The 18,247-nt window shown below is 35.0% G+C and overlaps 1 protein-coding gene across 1 annotated transcript in view; it reads right to left on the reverse strand.

Moving 5' to 3' along the window:
• The window catches only part of LOC149801991 (E3 ubiquitin-protein ligase RNF115-like), a 37,355-nt gene that overhangs the window by 12,435 nt on the left and 6,673 nt on the right, over positions 1 to 18,247 (reverse strand). Inside the window, exon 2 of the mRNA XM_089956387.1 lies at positions 1,936 to 1,985. Within this exon, the coding sequence (XP_089812513.1) occupies positions 1,936 to 1,985 (50 nt within the window). The remainder of the gene's footprint in view (positions 1 to 1,935; positions 1,986 to 18,247) is intronic.

Below are 18,247 nucleotides of genomic sequence, written 5' to 3' on the forward strand. Positions count from 1 at the left end.
ACTGAGTAACACATGATGCCGCTACAAGGATGCCAGTTGTCAATAAGTAAAGGGCCCAGAGTTGCTTATATCAATGAAAAATTACAAATTTTCTCTATAAAACAAGTCTGTATCAGGCACAAAGAATATGGCTAATCTAGCTCTGAAAAACAAAGATCTATATCCAGCTGCATCTGAGGCAGCTATCAGCTTACTTGTTGCCCCTATCTCTACTGCAGACTGTGAGATAGGGTTCAGTCGCCAGAATCTGTCATCAAAACAAACTTAGGAAATTCTATGGTTATGTCTACTCTGAAAAATTTAATTAGAATTGCTATTGATGAGCCAAGTGTTGAGAATTTTGATTTCAGGAAGGCATTTAAGAAATGGTCGGGGGAAACAAAATGAGGCAGATATTGATGAAGTGTCAGTGACAGTGTTCATAAAGACTAAGCAGTATTTTTTATTATCAGTTATAAAGAAACATTCTTATTCATTCTTGCTTTTCATATGCTACACACTGAACTTCACATGTATCTAATGGTATTGTTATATTTATTAATAATTATTCTTGTGATCTGAAATGTAATACAAACAGGTAAAAACTGTTTTATTGTCATGTTTATATTGATTATAAATAGGGCCAATATAATATTAACACATATATTTAAGTTCCTGCATCATGGCATCAAATGCCTCCTATGGCTGAAAAGTGGCTCTGAATAATTTAATCTGGTGAATTTCATGGCACAAAGAAAAATATTTCTGAGGGAGGCCCTGAAACAAATCTGCATACCCACTTGATGCATTTCACTGGAACAATGCCACATACAATTAGATCCGGATTTTCAAGTCTGATGTTCATCAAAAGAAAACAACTATCCTGAATGGCATGTGATACACCTGTCCCAAATTTAATAGCCCTGTATGTTGGAACTAGAAGTATGGCATGGCTGACTCTGGAAATTACCGACCATAAGACCTGGATCTTTGGTCAATATATGCGGTCTTGATGTAAAGTTACTGTGCAGAACATTTTCTTGAACATATGACCATGACCATGACCTCTAACCTCGAGACCCCAAGCTGCTTCATTACTCTAAAAGCAATTATTATGTAAAAGCCATTTCTTCTTTGAGCCACAATGACTCAGATAGTTTAACTTTTGACACCAAAGTCAACAGAACTCTTCCATACTTCATGTCCAATCTCTCCAACAACTTTTGGTAGATACATAGGGTCTAGAATCAAAGCTATATGGCCAAAACCATTTTTCTTCTTTCATTCAGTGACCTTGATCCTGTCCATTTGACATCAAATAGACTTCTTGCTTACACCAAGTCCAGAAACCAATTTTCTTCTTTCAGTCAGTGACCTTCATCCTCCTCCTTTTGAACCCCAAAACCAAAAGGGTTCACCCTAATTGGAAGCTAAATACAAAGACTGGTGAAGTTATGTCCTATAGAACTTAAATTACTATATGGAAATGGAACACTTTAAGGACAGAATGGGTCATAGATTAATAGGCTCCACCAAAATGATGGATACAAAACAAGGTGGCATAAGGGACATAAGGAAAAAGGTCACTGAAACAAATGCCAGTGTGTGTGATTTGGCTTTTTAACACAGTTTTAACAACTTTTTAGTCATATTGCTATGATGTCTGTAGTGTGGCAGTTTATAATGATGTCTAGCACTGGAGCATCATGCCGCATGATGTCCCGCCCAGTCACATTATCCTGACACCAGGCCGACCAGTCCTAACACTAACTCTTAATGCTGAGCACCAAGCAAGGCAGCTGTTAGTACCATTTTTGTAAGTCTTTGGTATGACTCGGCCAGGGATCGAACCCATGACCTCCTGCATCTGAGGTGGACTCTCTAACCACTAGGCCACCAGAGCTAGATTCATGCAGCTAAATTTTACAAATTACAATAAACAGTTCAGATACTTACTTTGCAATAACTTCAATAAACCCATTCTGACAATGTGGGCATGTATAGTCCTGTAAAGAAAAGAAAAATATTAAATTTGACGAAGTAATAATGTGCTCCTTTTTGTTCACATTAGTTTTAGCTAACTTAATGATTACAGTGGTCCCCCTCAAGAACGGCCGTACTGATGAGCGGTCACCCCCAGTTTTACAGCCAGAACCACTTGGCACCAACAAGTTTGTGTTCAAAAGTACCCCTCAAGAATGGCCACCCCTCTAACGTGTCCAGTGGCCAGAATATTACTGTAAAACTGTCAAATTTACCCCTCACAAGTGGCCACACTTTATTTTCATACCTGTCCAGAACCAATATTTAATTCATAGAGTACGGTAAAAAATCCGATTATCCTTACCTATGTCTGTTTCCCAGTGTCAGGTTTTCGTTAATGAAGTAGTCTTGGCTTAAGTACATGTACCATTAAGGCTAATAGTATATCATTAATGCTGACATTTGCAGGATACTGAGGTCATCAATGTTGTGATAAGAGTTTTGGACTTAACACTGTGGTTGGTTGAGTTTTTTTCTTTGATGATTACGAATATAAATCAAGAAAGTACTCAAAGCTTCCAAACGTCTTATTGGACAAAACTGTCTATGTTTTGGATTTGTAACATAGCTTAAACAATTTTCAGTCATATCACTACAATGTCTACAGTGTGACAGTTTATAGTAATGTCTAGCACTGAGGAATCATGCCGCAGACATGTGACATCAGGTCCCACCCAGTCACATCCTGACACCAGGCCAACCAGTCCCAACACTAACCTCTCAATGCTGAGCGACAATCAAGGCAACTGCTAGTACTATTTTTTAAAGTCTTTGGTATGACTTGGCTGGAGTTCGAACTTAAGTGGACACTCTGGACAATATTGTAATAATAACCTATATAAGTACATGCAATTTCTATACTGCACTACAGAAACATTAAAGACTTTTTAAAAGTGCAGAGAAGTATGTTGCCTCATAAAAATGAGTTAGCAAATATGTTTTCATTTTCGGGTAATGTCATTCCAATGGCAATAATGGAAACAAAAAAAAAGAATCCATTTGATTGGTGATATTTGAGTATTAGTACCTAAATCTTGTGTGAATTCATCTTGACAACAGTTAACATCTGCAGTCTCAAGGTACATGTACTTTAGGTTACATATATGTACCAAGATTAATTCATGTCATCTAAAGACCCCACATTATATCCCCCATTTTTTCCTTTGGGTCAACTCTTAAGGTATTTAACAGTTTAGTAATGATAAACTCTTAAGGCATTTAACACTGTTTAGTAATCAACATTTATTTTGAACAAGATTTTTTTTTGTATATATGATGCTTTCATAACTTCTTTGTTTCATATTATATATACATACATACATATATATATATATATATATATATATATATATATATATATATATATATATATATATATATATATATATATATACATACATATATACACACACACACACACAGAGTGGAACCCCGCTATAACACGATAATTGGGGTCCAAAAAATTAGAAATTGGATCATGTTAATATCGGGGTCGCATTAATGCGGGCTTTTACAGTATTTTACTATTTTCAGAGAACAACTCACTGGCACATATACGTGTATTCATGTATAATGTGTATGATGAATAGGGTATCAACACCGTTTACTATTGTGTCGTCGTGGCATGCTGTTCATCTATAATGCACGTAATTCCACTGAAAAATTGCACACATATTTACAATATTTAATTTTAAAAAATCCCTGATCATTGTGTCTGAATTCAACGTCCAATATGGAATTAGGTCACAATTAATACTTCCAGTTCAGTACCCACGAATGTAGTTCTAGTCTATTTTTAGAACATTTTTTCCTGTCTCATTTTGGTGGTGATAGAAGAGTTTTATTGATGCATTTTTGGTAGGGATTTAAAGGTAACTGTTTATTCTTGATAATATGAGCTCAGGGTGTTGTTGTCTATGTGTATTTCGGCGACAGTGCACAGTGAGTAATAAGGCCTTGGTGATGATCCGGAAGTGAAATCTGTGTTCTGTTTACATGCTGCTATGTTGACAGTCCAGCATCTCAAAAAAGAGCCGGTCAACATTTGACAAGAACTTCACCGTGAAGTCATCTTTGAAGGTATTTTAGATTCACATATGATTTGCATTGATTGCCACACAGTGGAAAGGTCAGTACTGAGAAACAAATGTAGAGAACATTAGTAAAATTAATTGTGTTCTATGTCCTGTCAGGGCAATATTGGAGTAAAGTTTAAATTAGTATAAAATCTTTATTATTAATGATAGACACATGAAATTTTAATATATTAATTTTTATTTTAAAAATTTTTATAAATTTTTTTAAAAATTAAAAAATATTTAAAAAATTTCCCCAAAATGCACATATACAATATTTTTTGGAATGATATTAAATGTTATCAGCATGTATATATTCCTACACCATATACAAGCCCCAGTGTTGGATATTTGTCACATTTTGTCAGAGAAAATATCTTTATAAGTCAAAATGAGACCTTCATTTAAAATACATGAAGACAAAATTATAACTTGCATTGGCCATTCAGACTATTTCTTGGGGGTCCAAGCAGTTAATTTGTGTGTTTATGATGGGGTCACTTTCTGAGTAACACACATCTGCTTGTATAGCCTTCAGTAATTGTTTATAAACATAGTTATAAGGTATTTAGTGAGAGGACAGCGATGAAAACTTTATACTAGAACCTACTCAAGTTCTCTACTCAATCATTTTAAACTGTCTGAGAATGAAATACAGGTCAAAGGGATAAAATATGCTTTCCCCAGGTATATTTACCCTTGGATATTGTTGTTGTTGTTGTTTTGGGGCTTAACGCCATTTTTCAGCACACGATAGGCTATACATGGCGGCCAGTATTAATGGTGGAGGAAGACCCCGGGAAAACCCCGGAAAGAACCACCGACCCACGAGAAGCTACTGGCAAGCTTTCTCACATACCCACATTGGCTGAATCCTAGACTCGAACCACCGCAGACAGAGGTGAGATGGCAGTGATCCGTAACGGAGAGCGCTTTAGACCACTCGGCCACTCGGGGCCCCTACCCTTGGATGTAAGAAAACAGCAAAATGATGTAAATTGAACACAAAATGCATTCCATTTTATTGTTCAGTTTGGTTAAGATATTGATTGGTGTAGTGCGGCATTGTGGCCTATATGATGTTATGGGAATTCTAATGATCCATCTTGCTTTATGCATTATTAATTACTAATATTTGTTAACTGACACTGAAGATTACATAAGAAATATTCAAACAGATTATTTGAATTTAACTTTGTACAACTGATCTTAACATGGTTATATATCCCACATGAACAAATATCCATCCATTTTTGAATGTTTGGGATCAAAAGTTCACATTCAGTACATCATACAGGCTGACATTGTACCTATAGTGAATCTGTAAGGCACATTTCTGGCTGTGTGCACTGAAAATATCCCAAAATGTTATTTTCATCATGAATATGCCTATGTATGGTAACATATTTCAATGTAGTACTTTGACAGAGTGCGGTATTGAAGTACCAGCTGATATATGATTCCACTGAATCAATGAGCTTAATAATTGGTAACCAACACTCTTAAAAATACACTATAAATGTTCAAACAGATCATTTGAATTATGTTTGCACATTTGATCTCAACAAGTACATTGTATATGTCCCACATATGCAAATTTCCATCCTTGTTTACAAGTTTTGGGGATCAGAATTTCACATTTAGCTGATGATATAAGATTTATTGGTACCTATAGTTGATCTGTGTGACCACATTTGGCTGTATTCACTTGCAATATCCAAAACTGTTATTTCCCTCATGAATAAGATTGCTTATATTAATATATTCTAATTTAGTTCATTGTCACTTGACTTTTCTGTATACTGGTATGTACTAATGTATGCACCAATGATCAAACCTCACCGCCCCAACATTGCCTTAAACTTTATGATACACAGTCTACCTGATTAGTTATTTAACTTGTAGATGTCTAAATATGCTTCTAGAAACCTCATTTTTAGGATGAATTTATCACTTTAATACATGGTCACTGCTTCACATTTCTGAGTATCACTCTGTCAAGTTTAATATTTTGTCCCATGCTTGCAACCTTAATGTTATTTTGAAATCACCATATCTAACACATTTTAACTTCATTTACATAAATCTTACTGTTTTCTAGAATTAAGTGAAATATATTGTATCTTTTCAGGTCTAGCCTGGTATCTGGAACAAAGTGTTAGAGTTGGATCAGCTTGGAAGCTCTCCAGTAATCTGGTGGTGATAGAAGGTTTCATAAGGGCATGTGCAGTGACTGCCATAAGTGACCAAGATTAGTTCATATCACCCCACTGATATATAGCACCTCAAAGACATGGCTTAGGTCTTCACTAGAGAGATCAGCACCATTTTTTCAGTAAGGTAGAGCCTCCCTAGAAACTATTTTCCTATCCCATTGCCACCTTTTGTAGTTATCGACATTGAAATGGAATGCATTTTTGCTATAAAACACGGTAGTGATCCCATCAGAACTTTAAATCTGAATGTGCTATTAGTTATGGAAACAACTGCCTAAGTACCTGACACAATAAATGTGGAACATAGCACCTGTCATTGTTTCTTTAGTGTGTCCACCTATATGCATCTGGACAGGCATATTGCGGTTTGCTGCCAAAATCACTATGAGCTATGCTTCATTACCCCTAGGAAAAATGTTATCTGTTGTACAGACCCAAACTACCATTTGTTTTAAATACCATTCATTAGTCAACTTTTCTGTCTAAAATTTGTCAAACTGTGTTTTAAAACTTGTATGAAAATTTAAGTTTTCAATAAAATTTAGGTTTTAAAATTTAAATGTTTATTTAATTTGCCATTAAAATTTAATTTATCAATGTTTGTAACTTTCATGCATATTTTCAGACAGGGCTTATCTTGTATTACAATTAGGTTTTTCACTGCATTGAACAATTCCTATAATTAAGGAAGATATAGCAAATTTAGTTTTGGTTTCTCAAGAACACTTGGACCAGAACTTGCACCCTGTGGAACACCAGCACTACATACTTTCTGACGTGTCACATGTTTTGTTTGCAAGGAAATTCAAAAAGACTTCATGTATAAAGTTGAAATAGGTATAGCATGCAAATATAAAAGTTTGACTAAAATTGGCATAAAACAAGGGGGCCTGTCAGGAATTAGGTCACAATTAATACTCCCAGTTCAGTACACGAATGTAGTTCTAGTCTATTTTTAGAACATTTTTTTTTCTTCTCTCATTTTGGTGGTGATAGAAGTTTTATTGATGCATTTTTGGTAAGGATTTAAAGTTAACTGTTTATTCTTGATAATACGAGCTCAGGGTGTTGTTGTCTATATGTATTTCGGCGACAGTGCACAGTGAGTAATAAGGCCTTGGTGATGATCCGGAAGTGAAATCTGTGTTCTGTTTATATGCTGCTATGTTGACAATCCAGCATCTCAAAAAAGAGCAGGTCAACATTTGACAAGAACTTCACCGTGAAGTCATCTTTGAAGGTATTTTTGATTAACATATGATTTGCATTGATTGTCACACAGTGGAAACGTCAGTACTGAGAAACAAATGTTGAGAACATATAGTAAAATTAATTGTCTTCTATGTCCATATACAGCGTAAACAGAGAGAGTATCAACACCGTTTACTTGCCGTCTGATATCGTACCGTCGGGACTTAATCCATAATATATGTAATTCCATTGCCAAAACTGCATACATATTTAAACTATTCAATAATCTTGTCACACATCATTATGTGTCTGAATTCAATGGGTAAAATGAACAGCAAAATTAGGTTAAGAAAGACAAAGCACGTGTACGGTTCATTACGTTCCAGGGTCTATGAACGGTGTCTGTACAAATTTCATACTGCTAAACAAATTTCATATGCGTTTCCGTGTACATTTATCCATCGCAAATTTCCAGTAATTAACGCTTGTACGCCGATTCGTTTGAACGACTACAGCAAGAATAATTAACAATCAACACATGCTTTCAGCGTGCATATAACGTTTACTTCAAATTTTGTGAATATCGAAAAAAACGTGTGAAAACTACTATACTAATCACTGCGCAAAGTGCAGAGAACGACTTGCGTTTGTGAACTTGCTTTTCCATAACGGTAAAATATTTTTTTTTATAAAAAATAAGAAATTAAGAACGAGTTCATAAACAAACACCATACCCATGTAAAACCCGAGAACTAAGTGCAGTAGGCCTGCCATGGTCACGAGTCACGTTTATAATTTTTTTTTAAGCCGAGCGCAGGTACAATTTCAAACCCTTTCAATTTCCAGCTAATAAAGACGACATTATTTACTGGTCAACTTATTGCGTCTAATAACATTGCCAAGCGCAGCAAACATCTTGGCGGCTTTTTTTTATATTTTAATGTTTATTAAATTGTGAAAATCTTTTATCAACCACCGCATTGTTTGCTGCATGGTTGTGTATGCAGTTAAAGAAGAAACATGTCGGCTATTGTTTGAGCAACGAATGTATAAAGAATTAATTGAAGACAATCACAAAGACGACTTACTGTCTATACTCATGGATTGTAATATGTAACATTTCTGATAATGTTTATTTTGGCATAACACTTCAAGAACCTGGTGAAATTGTTAAATTTCATAAGCCAAGCCACGATCGTATTAGATTCTAATTTGTACGCGAACTCTTCTCCAAAAATGATAATGAACATTTTACAGAACACTTTCTCGTACTTTAAAAAAAGTATTTTTCCGGGTGAGAGAAAAATACACGTACTTGTATTTAAAATTTCAGGAACCACGCCACAATCGTATTATATTCGAATTCATACACGACCTCTTCCCAAAAATGATTTAAAATTTGTTTTGTTGCGCAAAGTGCAGAGCAGAAATTGCGTTTGTGAACTGGCTTTTCCAAAACGGTAAAAAATAGGAAATTAATAACGAGTTCATAAGAAAACCCCATACACATGTAAAACCCAAGAACTAAGTGCAGTAGGCCTGCAATGGTCAGGAGTCACTTTTATTTTAAAAAAATTAACAGTTGAACGCATGTACAATTTCATACCTTTTAAATTTCCAGCTAATAAAGCGGACATTATTTACTGGTCAACTGATTGCGTCTAATAACACCATCAAGCCCAGCAAACATCTTGGCGGCTTTTGTTTTTTGATGTTTATTAAACTGTGAGAATCTTTTATCAACCACCGGATTGTCTGTTGCTTGGTTGTGTATGCAGTTAAAGAACACATGTTAGCTATTGTTTGAGCAAAGATTGTATAAAGAATTAATTGAAGACAAACACAAAGACGACTTACGGACTTTACTCATGTTCCAGTAATATGTAACATTTCCGATAATGTTTATTTTGGCGTAACACTTTAAGAACCTGGTGATATTGTTAAATTTCAGAAGCTACGCCACGATCGTATTATATTAAAATTCATATGCGAACTCTTCCCCCAAATGAGAGTAAACGTTTTGCATACTATTTCTCGTACTTAAAAAAATACTCCTTCTTGAGAAGTACAGTCTGTTCGGCAATGGCACGTACAAAGCAAACTGGGAGATAGCAGCTAGTTGGAGAGTGGATTTCAGCTGTGTGTAAGCACCTCTTACTTACACTTTCTTTTTTCCTTTTTTGTCTTTTTGATTTCTTTTTTTAAATACATTTTTCCCTGTTTAAGATTCCTTAGCAGATTCAACGCTTTTTGTCTTGGACCATTTTATGGTTCTGAGACCTTTTTCATAAAGCGATCTACAATTCTTGTGATACATTACATTAGTTCTTAGTATTACCTGTAACATGTATAGGGGGATTAACCGCCTTCTAAAGTAAATAGATTGCTTTCAAGGTTGAGGGAATCAAAATAGTGGTGTGCGACCTGCGTAGTAAAGAAAACTCAGCCTAAGAGATTATCATGGAACAAGAAACAGAGATAACTCACAGCCAGCCCAAAGGAATAAAATTAAGTACCTATCGAGTTATCGACAAGCAGTTGATGGCATACCACCCCAAAGGATGCCAGATAATAGATTTTGGTGCAGCGCCAAACGTCCCCAGGCAGGGTGAAATACTGTCGATCTTGAACGCTAGAGGGATAGACATAGTGAAGATTGAGGGTTTACAGAATGCGGGGTACAATAAGTTTTGCTTATACCCCCGAGAGTATGACACACCTCTACTAACAATGAATTATATAGAATTCAAAGGGTTGAGGGCCAAAATTAGGGAGCCCCCCCCCCCTTTCAACAGGTCAACAGAGGATGAATTGCTTGAGGTACGTATTATGGGACTCCCCCTCAGAGACAGAGACAAAAGAAATTATCAGGAAAGTGGAACAGAAATTCAAGGCAAAAATAAATACGCACAAAATGGCCACGATTTGGGGTTTTGGCCCCATAAAGTAAGGTGTACGTATTTTATTAATGACAAGAGAAGAGGCAAAAAAGAGACCCATCTTCTTCTATGTCATGGGATTCCGACTGAAAAATTGGTACAAGGAGAGCGAACAGGACAGAAAATGCCCGACATGCAATCAAACAGGACACGCCCCCAAAGATTGCACAAATCAGCCAATACAACAAAAACAACAAATAATTAAAGAGACATATGCTAACAAGGCTACACCCACAAATACTGTACCATCCCAAGCTGTTATTGAAAACTTACTTGCGCAAGTAAGAGTGGAACACACACAGACAATACCAGCAATAACAACACAGCAGGATCATAATGAGACCCCTGTAGAAGAACAACAAACAGCCCAGGGGTGGGGTGAATTTTTAAGCCCTAACAGAACAGGGAAAATGAAGACACCAGACAAATTGTGGTGACAATAAACAATAAATATGCCCCCCCCCCTTAAGAAGGAGAATCCTTACAAGAAGAGGAGGGGGAGGGACATGAGGAGGAAAAGACAGATATTTCTGGTCTAGCCCCACTTATATGCTCCACACTCCTCCCACACAAAAAACTGAAAAAAGTTAAGCGGTATCTGGATCCCCCTCTTCGCGTGAGGGTACCCTCAATGAAACAAATGAGGACACCCCATATACACAACATGAGAAAAATGTAGGTGACAGTACGGAACTTAAAATGAAAAAAAAAAGAGGATGGAATAGAATCAAGAAAATTGACAGTTTAAGTTTAGACAGAAACGAAACGGATGGAAGTGACGATGACAGTGACAATGACAACGAAGGATTCGAAACAGGGACAGAATACGATAGCGCGACGGCTGAGACGAAACGGACAATGGGAAAAGGACTAGGATCGGAGATTGAAACAGACATGGAAACTGAACACTCAAACGACCCAACAGACAAAACAGACGAAGAAAGCTTAAGAACACCAACTGAAAGCATATTAGGCGGAAACCCAGTTTCCCCACCCTCAAATAACTCTAACTAAAATATGATTACTTTAATACATTGGATTTGTCAAATTAAATAAGAATTTATACAACCAAAAAGCGACAACATGGAGAAATGGCAAAAATGGAAGGAAAAAACTTCCGTCTTCTGTCAATAAACGTTAACGGAATTAATAAGGAGAAAATTGTTGAATAAAGTAACATAACTAAATATGATATAATTTTTATACAAGAGACACATAATGGTTTTACAAAGGAATTAATAGCTCTATGTGAAGAAAAAATGAATGGGATTGTCCTTTTAAATAACTATATAGGGAAAGATACGGGGGGGGGGGGGGGGTAGCGATAGTGATAAACAATAATTAAGGGTGTAAATGGGAAAGAAGAGAGGGATAATTTTTTAAAGGAAAACTAATGCATATAATAATTGAAGGTATACATTTTATAAACGTCTATGTACCAGCCAATAAATACCAAAAACAACAATTCCAAGAAAAACTATCTAAATATCTCGAAAAATACACTATGGATGATCTTGTTTTAGGGGGTGATTTCAACTGGGTGGGAGATTATATTGACAGGACAGGGCTTTTAACAACAAATAATGAGATTCAAACCTGATGGAAATTTTTTTAAACAATCATAAACTTACTGATATATACAGGAATCTAAACTTACTCAGAAGAGAATTTACTTACGAATATAAACTAGGGAGTGAAAGCAGGTTGGATAAATTTTATGGTACAAATTTTGGTAAAAATATATATAAAGAGGCAGGTATTCTTAAAGCCAAAATATCAGATCATAAATTTATTTAGAACTAGAGACCCAAAATAGGAATAAATGCGGTAGTTGGGTGTGGAAATTAAACAATAAAATATTAGATGAGCCTGAATTTGTAAAAGAAATTAAAGAGGATATAAAAGATTTTATACTTATGGGAAATCGGGATATAATTGAAGAATGGGATAATTTAAAAAAGAAATTTAAAAAGAAAGCGATAATTTATTCCAAAATGAGGATAGATAGAATCAAAATGGAAAAAGAAGCTATTGAACACTCTTTAAATTTGAATCAGAAAGAGAAAAGATTTTAAAAGGTAAATTAAATAAGATACCGGAGAATGAAAGGAAAGGGAAAGAAATAAAAGCGGAGGAATTTACTCAAATCTATAAATAAAAAAAGGGATGGATTATATAAAAGAGAAGAATTGAGGAAGGGAGGGGAAAAAAAACTCTAGAGAGTTTAAAATTAGAAAACAATGAGAAAACTTCTAACAAAAATAAACTCTTAAGCCATATTAAGTATTATTACACTAAATTATATTAATCACAAGAGATAGATAATAAAACAGTAGATAAATACTTTGAAGGAATTAAATGCGAGATGATATCATCAGAACATAAAAACTTACGTGATGATTTCATCTCGACACAGGAAATTACAAATGCAATTAGAAAACTATCTAAAGGGAAATCTCCAGGGAGAGATGGACTTACTGCAGAATTCTATATTAAATTATGTGGCGAGTTGTCGCCCGTACTAGAATGGTTGTAGAATAATATACTACTACGGAATGATAAAATGACAAACAGTATGAGGGAGGGGATAATTACTTTGATATATAAAAGGAAAGGAAATTGGGAAGATTTAAAAAAAAAAAACTGGAGGCCCATCTCCCTCCTAAATACAGATTATAAGATATTAAGCAAGATACTAGCAGAACGCGTTCAACTAGGTATGGATAAAATAATTAACATAAATCAGACATGCTGTGCAAAAATAAGAGACATCCAAAAATAATATCTTAAGTATTCGAACAATAATTGATTATATAAATAGTTCTGGGCAGAAGGGTGCCATGGTGCTCTTCGATCAGGAAAAAGCCTTTGACAGATTAGAGCACACCTATATCAAAAGGTTTTGGAAAAATTTGGTTTTGGAAATAATTTCCAAAAATAGACTAAAATCCTGTACAGCGGGATAACTTCAAGAGTACAGGTCAATGGAACCCACACAGGAAAATTTGATATTAAAAGATCGGTGAGGCAAGGGCCCCCTATCAATGCTATTATATGTAATAGCAATAGAAATCTTAAGTATAAAATAAGACTAAACAACCAAATTGAGGGCATTAAAGTTCCTAATATAAAAAAAGAGGTGAAAATGTTACAGCATGTTGATGATTGCACAAACTTTATCAAGGATCCTAACTCTTTCAAATATCTTGCGAAGGAATTTGAAGAATTTGGTAAGGCATCAGGATCCCAAATTAATCATGACAAAACGGAAATCTTAAAAATTGGAAACTGGCAAGGGTACCACTATGGGTTACCACCAAAACAGATTAAGGAAAATGTTAAAGCTTTAGGGATATATTTTGGAAAAAAATGAAGAAAAAGAAAATTGTAACCAAATGAGAATTAAAATAAATGAAAGTGTGAATATCTGGGCGCTAACGCCGCTATGCCTCATGGAACGAGCCTTAGTGGCTAAGACATATATGTACGCCAATATTAATTATATAATAAAATCTAAAGATATTAAAAATGTAATATTACATAAAATTGAGTTGCATTGTTGACTATATTTGGGATTTTAAAACTCACTATGTGAATAAAGAAACAATATATAGAGCAAGGGAAAGAGGGGGTTTAGCTATACCTAGCCCATTAATAATTAAATGCACCAATATTATTAACAGATTTAAAAGATTACAAGCTGAGCCAAAAACACCGTGGGGGGGGGGGGGCTATATATCTACTGGTTTGGGTTCTCAATGAAACACAGAAAAGAGATATACCATAATAATAACTTAACAAAACAATTAGAAACACCCAGAAAATTTCGAAAGATTTACTAGTTAAATATAGCGATAAGAAGAGATTACAAGTGAAATAAAAACTATAGAGAAAGACAATGTACATATTAATTGGAAAAGAGCGCGGGGGAACTGGGTTAAACTAGGTTCCCTCAAAATACAAAGCCTCTGCTTCAAATACATGCATGATGCATGGTTCACAGGAGATGTAGCAGTGAGGCGGCATATGGTCAGAGTACCGCCGCTATGCCCACTGTGCAAAAAAAACACCTTCACTAAGGTCCATACTATGATCCATTGTGATCATAGAAAAAACCAACGACTACAAATAATCACTGAAATAAAAAAGAAAGACATACAAACACCAAACTATTTTATATCTAGATGGAAACTATGACAACAAAAAAAAAACTATATTATCAAATCACTAACTATATAGTGAACACGATGAAATGAAAGCATGCGGACAAATAATCACGCTTGGACGGGACTGACGGGGAAAAAAGTTACTTTCATTTCTGAATAATAATAATGTTCCATATATCCATGCTGTCCTTTCTCTACACCTTAACTAACACAGGGTCTTCTAGAGGGAAAGACATGGAATCTATATGGAGAAGTACAGGTCGATGACGTCATGGGGCTATGTCACAAGGCGCTACGCGAAGTGAACAGGCCCATGGAAGAGAATGGAAAACACTCTATATAGAACACTTAACACACACACACATGAAAACAAAGTCTTAAATACTTAATATATTCTACCCCCTTCACTCTCTTCTAATATACAGCTCCCGAATTGTATATTCATATTTATCTCATTAATTTGGCTGTTAAATAAATAAGAGAAGACCTGCTCGAGATGGGAGAAGCACATGCAAATAAAGAAAGTATGAACCCCACCTCCAGCACAGTCTATTTCACTAAAACAAGCGAGAAGCGACACAGATTAAGCACACACATAAACCACTATGTTTATTTCTTAGTATCAATTAGTACACCGCTTCATTCACCAATTCAAAATTCTAAATAAAAAGTAAAATATAAATTATTGGGATTGTACCCAATGAAATAATGTTAGGACAACTGGGTTCAATATTTGATATCTAAACGCTGTCCCTACATGAAAATATATAGCATACTTACATATAACATACACATATAGCACACATGGGACGTAGGCGACCTCTAGCAAAGGTCACTATGAAAACTAGGTGATGGGATTCCGAGTAGGTGATAGAAACAGCTCGGATGAACAACCCTATAAAAACACTAGGGAACTTTAGAAATACCCCAACTAAAATATTTCTAAAATAAAATTTTCATTCAAAATCCTTTTTATAAAATTAAACAACACACCTTTGGGGGTTACAAAACCACATAAACATCTTTATTTTTTTGGTCACGTGGGGGAAGGCATCTGTCTGGTTACCCCCTTCCCCCCAAATATTTTTTAAAAAATGTTCTTTCCCTGTACTAGAAACATACACATACATGTATTTAAAATTTCAGGAACCACGCCACGTTCATGTTAAATTCGAATTCATACGCGATCTCTTCTCCGTAATAATACATTTTTATACACTATTTCATGTACTTTGAAGTAAATTTTATTTTCATGTGCGACTGAATATACGAAATTTCGGGAGCCACGCCACGACCGCGTTATATCCAAATTCGCGTTATAGCGGGGTTGTACTATATATATATATATATATATATATATATATATATATATATATATATATATATATATATATATATATATATATATAAACACACGCACACACACACACATACAGTATGACCCTGCTATAGCATGATCCATTATAACATGAGTTCAAATATAACAAAGTTGTGGTGTGGCTTCCGAAATTTCATATACATGGGGAAGAGACTGCGTATGAATAATACATGACGATCGTGGCGTGGCTCCTGAAATTTTATATGTATTTTTCGCGTACACCAAATAGTAGTTTTTTCTTCTTAAAAGTACGAAAAATGATGTATAAAAAATTTATTCTGGGATCGCGTAGGGCTTCGCAAGTGTTGCAAACTTTTTTCCCCTATTGGCGGCAAAATAATCCATCTGGCGATTTGTATTATTGGCGATATTGTTGGCTTTTAAACTTGTATATACAACCATTGGTTTGGAGTGGAGAAATTCAGAGGCCCCATGAAAGGAGACTGCAAACTGGATATAAAATGCACTGAAATTTATCTACTGTTATATAAACAAATTCTTTGTCCATATCGACAAACCATCTAAACAGTGCATTGTTATATCATAATCTGCTTATCTTGACATCTAGCTCGAGTACTGTATGTTGTGTATCCGCTTTTTTGTTGTCGACATTTCTGGTAACTGTGATTAACCGGACGAGGCATCATCTCATAATCTATCTTTTGTCGGATTTTCGGCTGCTCGCTAGTAATTTATTTACAAAGACTGACATTTGTATGTGGATGTTAAGTAAAATTCTTCTTTCCACTCAGAATTAAATCCTTCAGAACATCACATTTTCTGTAATAATCCCTGTCATCAGACCAGAAGACCTACTTCTCTATTGTCCGTTGACCCTTTGTTAAATTTCTGACACATGCATGGAAGGCAGCATCATGCTGCTACCACAAATGTAAAAAAAAAAAACAACAACAAAAAAACAAACAAACAAAAACCCCACATATCTTACTTATTGGTTTATTCAATAGGCAGGGAGGAACATTGACTAGAATAGTCCGATGATGGCCAATTCCTTTTTAAAAATGTACCCAGATAAAATAGTTTGCTGAAATTTCAAAGGAAACAGATCACCTTTGAAGCAGCAATTGTTATGAAAACGTATTCAGCAAATCGAAAAAATCAGTCAATCATGCAACACAATAATTTGATGTTACCATCACAATAAGAAATGGGCCTTTGTTTGGTTCTCAAAAGCTGTCCTTTAGCGATGACTTCAATAATGCCTGCACCGTTCATCAAAGAAAGCCGACTACAATCTTCAATAAAAACAAAGAACTTTTCTTCAAAGGAAGCCAGTACCAAACTTAAATGAACGTAACGGAATCTGATGGATTTTCGCCTTTTCCAACGTGGCTGAAACACGCTAAATGTGCCATGAAAGTTTTGTTTTTTGCAGGGAAAAAGTTTACGCTTTCGAACGCTACCAACGGCGGCTTAAAACGCAGACTAACTTTTACCAACTTGGGACGTACTGAAAAGTAAATGTGCTTGATCATTCATTATGTGATTGTGATGTTTTTCCACTAAATTCAGACCAATATGATCTGTGATAAAATTATTGAATATTTTAAATATATGTGTGTGCATATTTTCAATGGAATCACTTGTATTGTGGATTACGTGTATATGATGAGATTCACGGGTGAGTAAACGGTGTTGATACTCTATTCATGCTATACATTAGACATGTATACATAAACAGTATTCATGTATATGTACCAATCTGTGGTTCTCTAAATAAAGTAAACTACTATATGTGCCTTCTCTGTTTTCACTACAGGTGCATTTCTCATTTAATATGCATCGATTATAAGATGGTAACTGTACTGATGAAACACGTATTTTACCGCCTGCATTTTTACCTACCCTGCTGCAATTTTTTGTGGGTACATGCATCATTTTCTTCAGCTAACTGACCTGGTTGCTTATAACACGGTTCGGTCTTTAATACGGTCGTGTTCTATGGTTCCCAACTACATTGTCGTAGCGGGTCGCACTCTGTGCGTGTGTGTGTGTCTATATATATATATATATATATATATATATATATATATATATATATATATATGCAATAAACTTACAATGAACAGTGCGAAACTAGTATCCAGCTAGCATGAGTGCTTTCAACGGCAAATACAAAACAGACAAGACAAACAAATAAAACAGAAAAACGGTTATGTTTGCAAAACTTTACATGGCTGTTTCTACAGGAATTCAACCTTTTAACTCTATTATGTTTCAACTAGTTTTATTTTAGATT

This window comes from Sinohyriopsis cumingii, chromosome 4 (genome assembly GCF_028554795.1).
Source record: "Sinohyriopsis cumingii isolate HCF-2022 chromosome 4, ASM2855479v2, whole genome shotgun sequence".
Classification (NCBI taxonomy): domain Eukaryota; kingdom Metazoa; phylum Mollusca; class Bivalvia; order Unionida; family Unionidae; genus Sinohyriopsis; species Sinohyriopsis cumingii.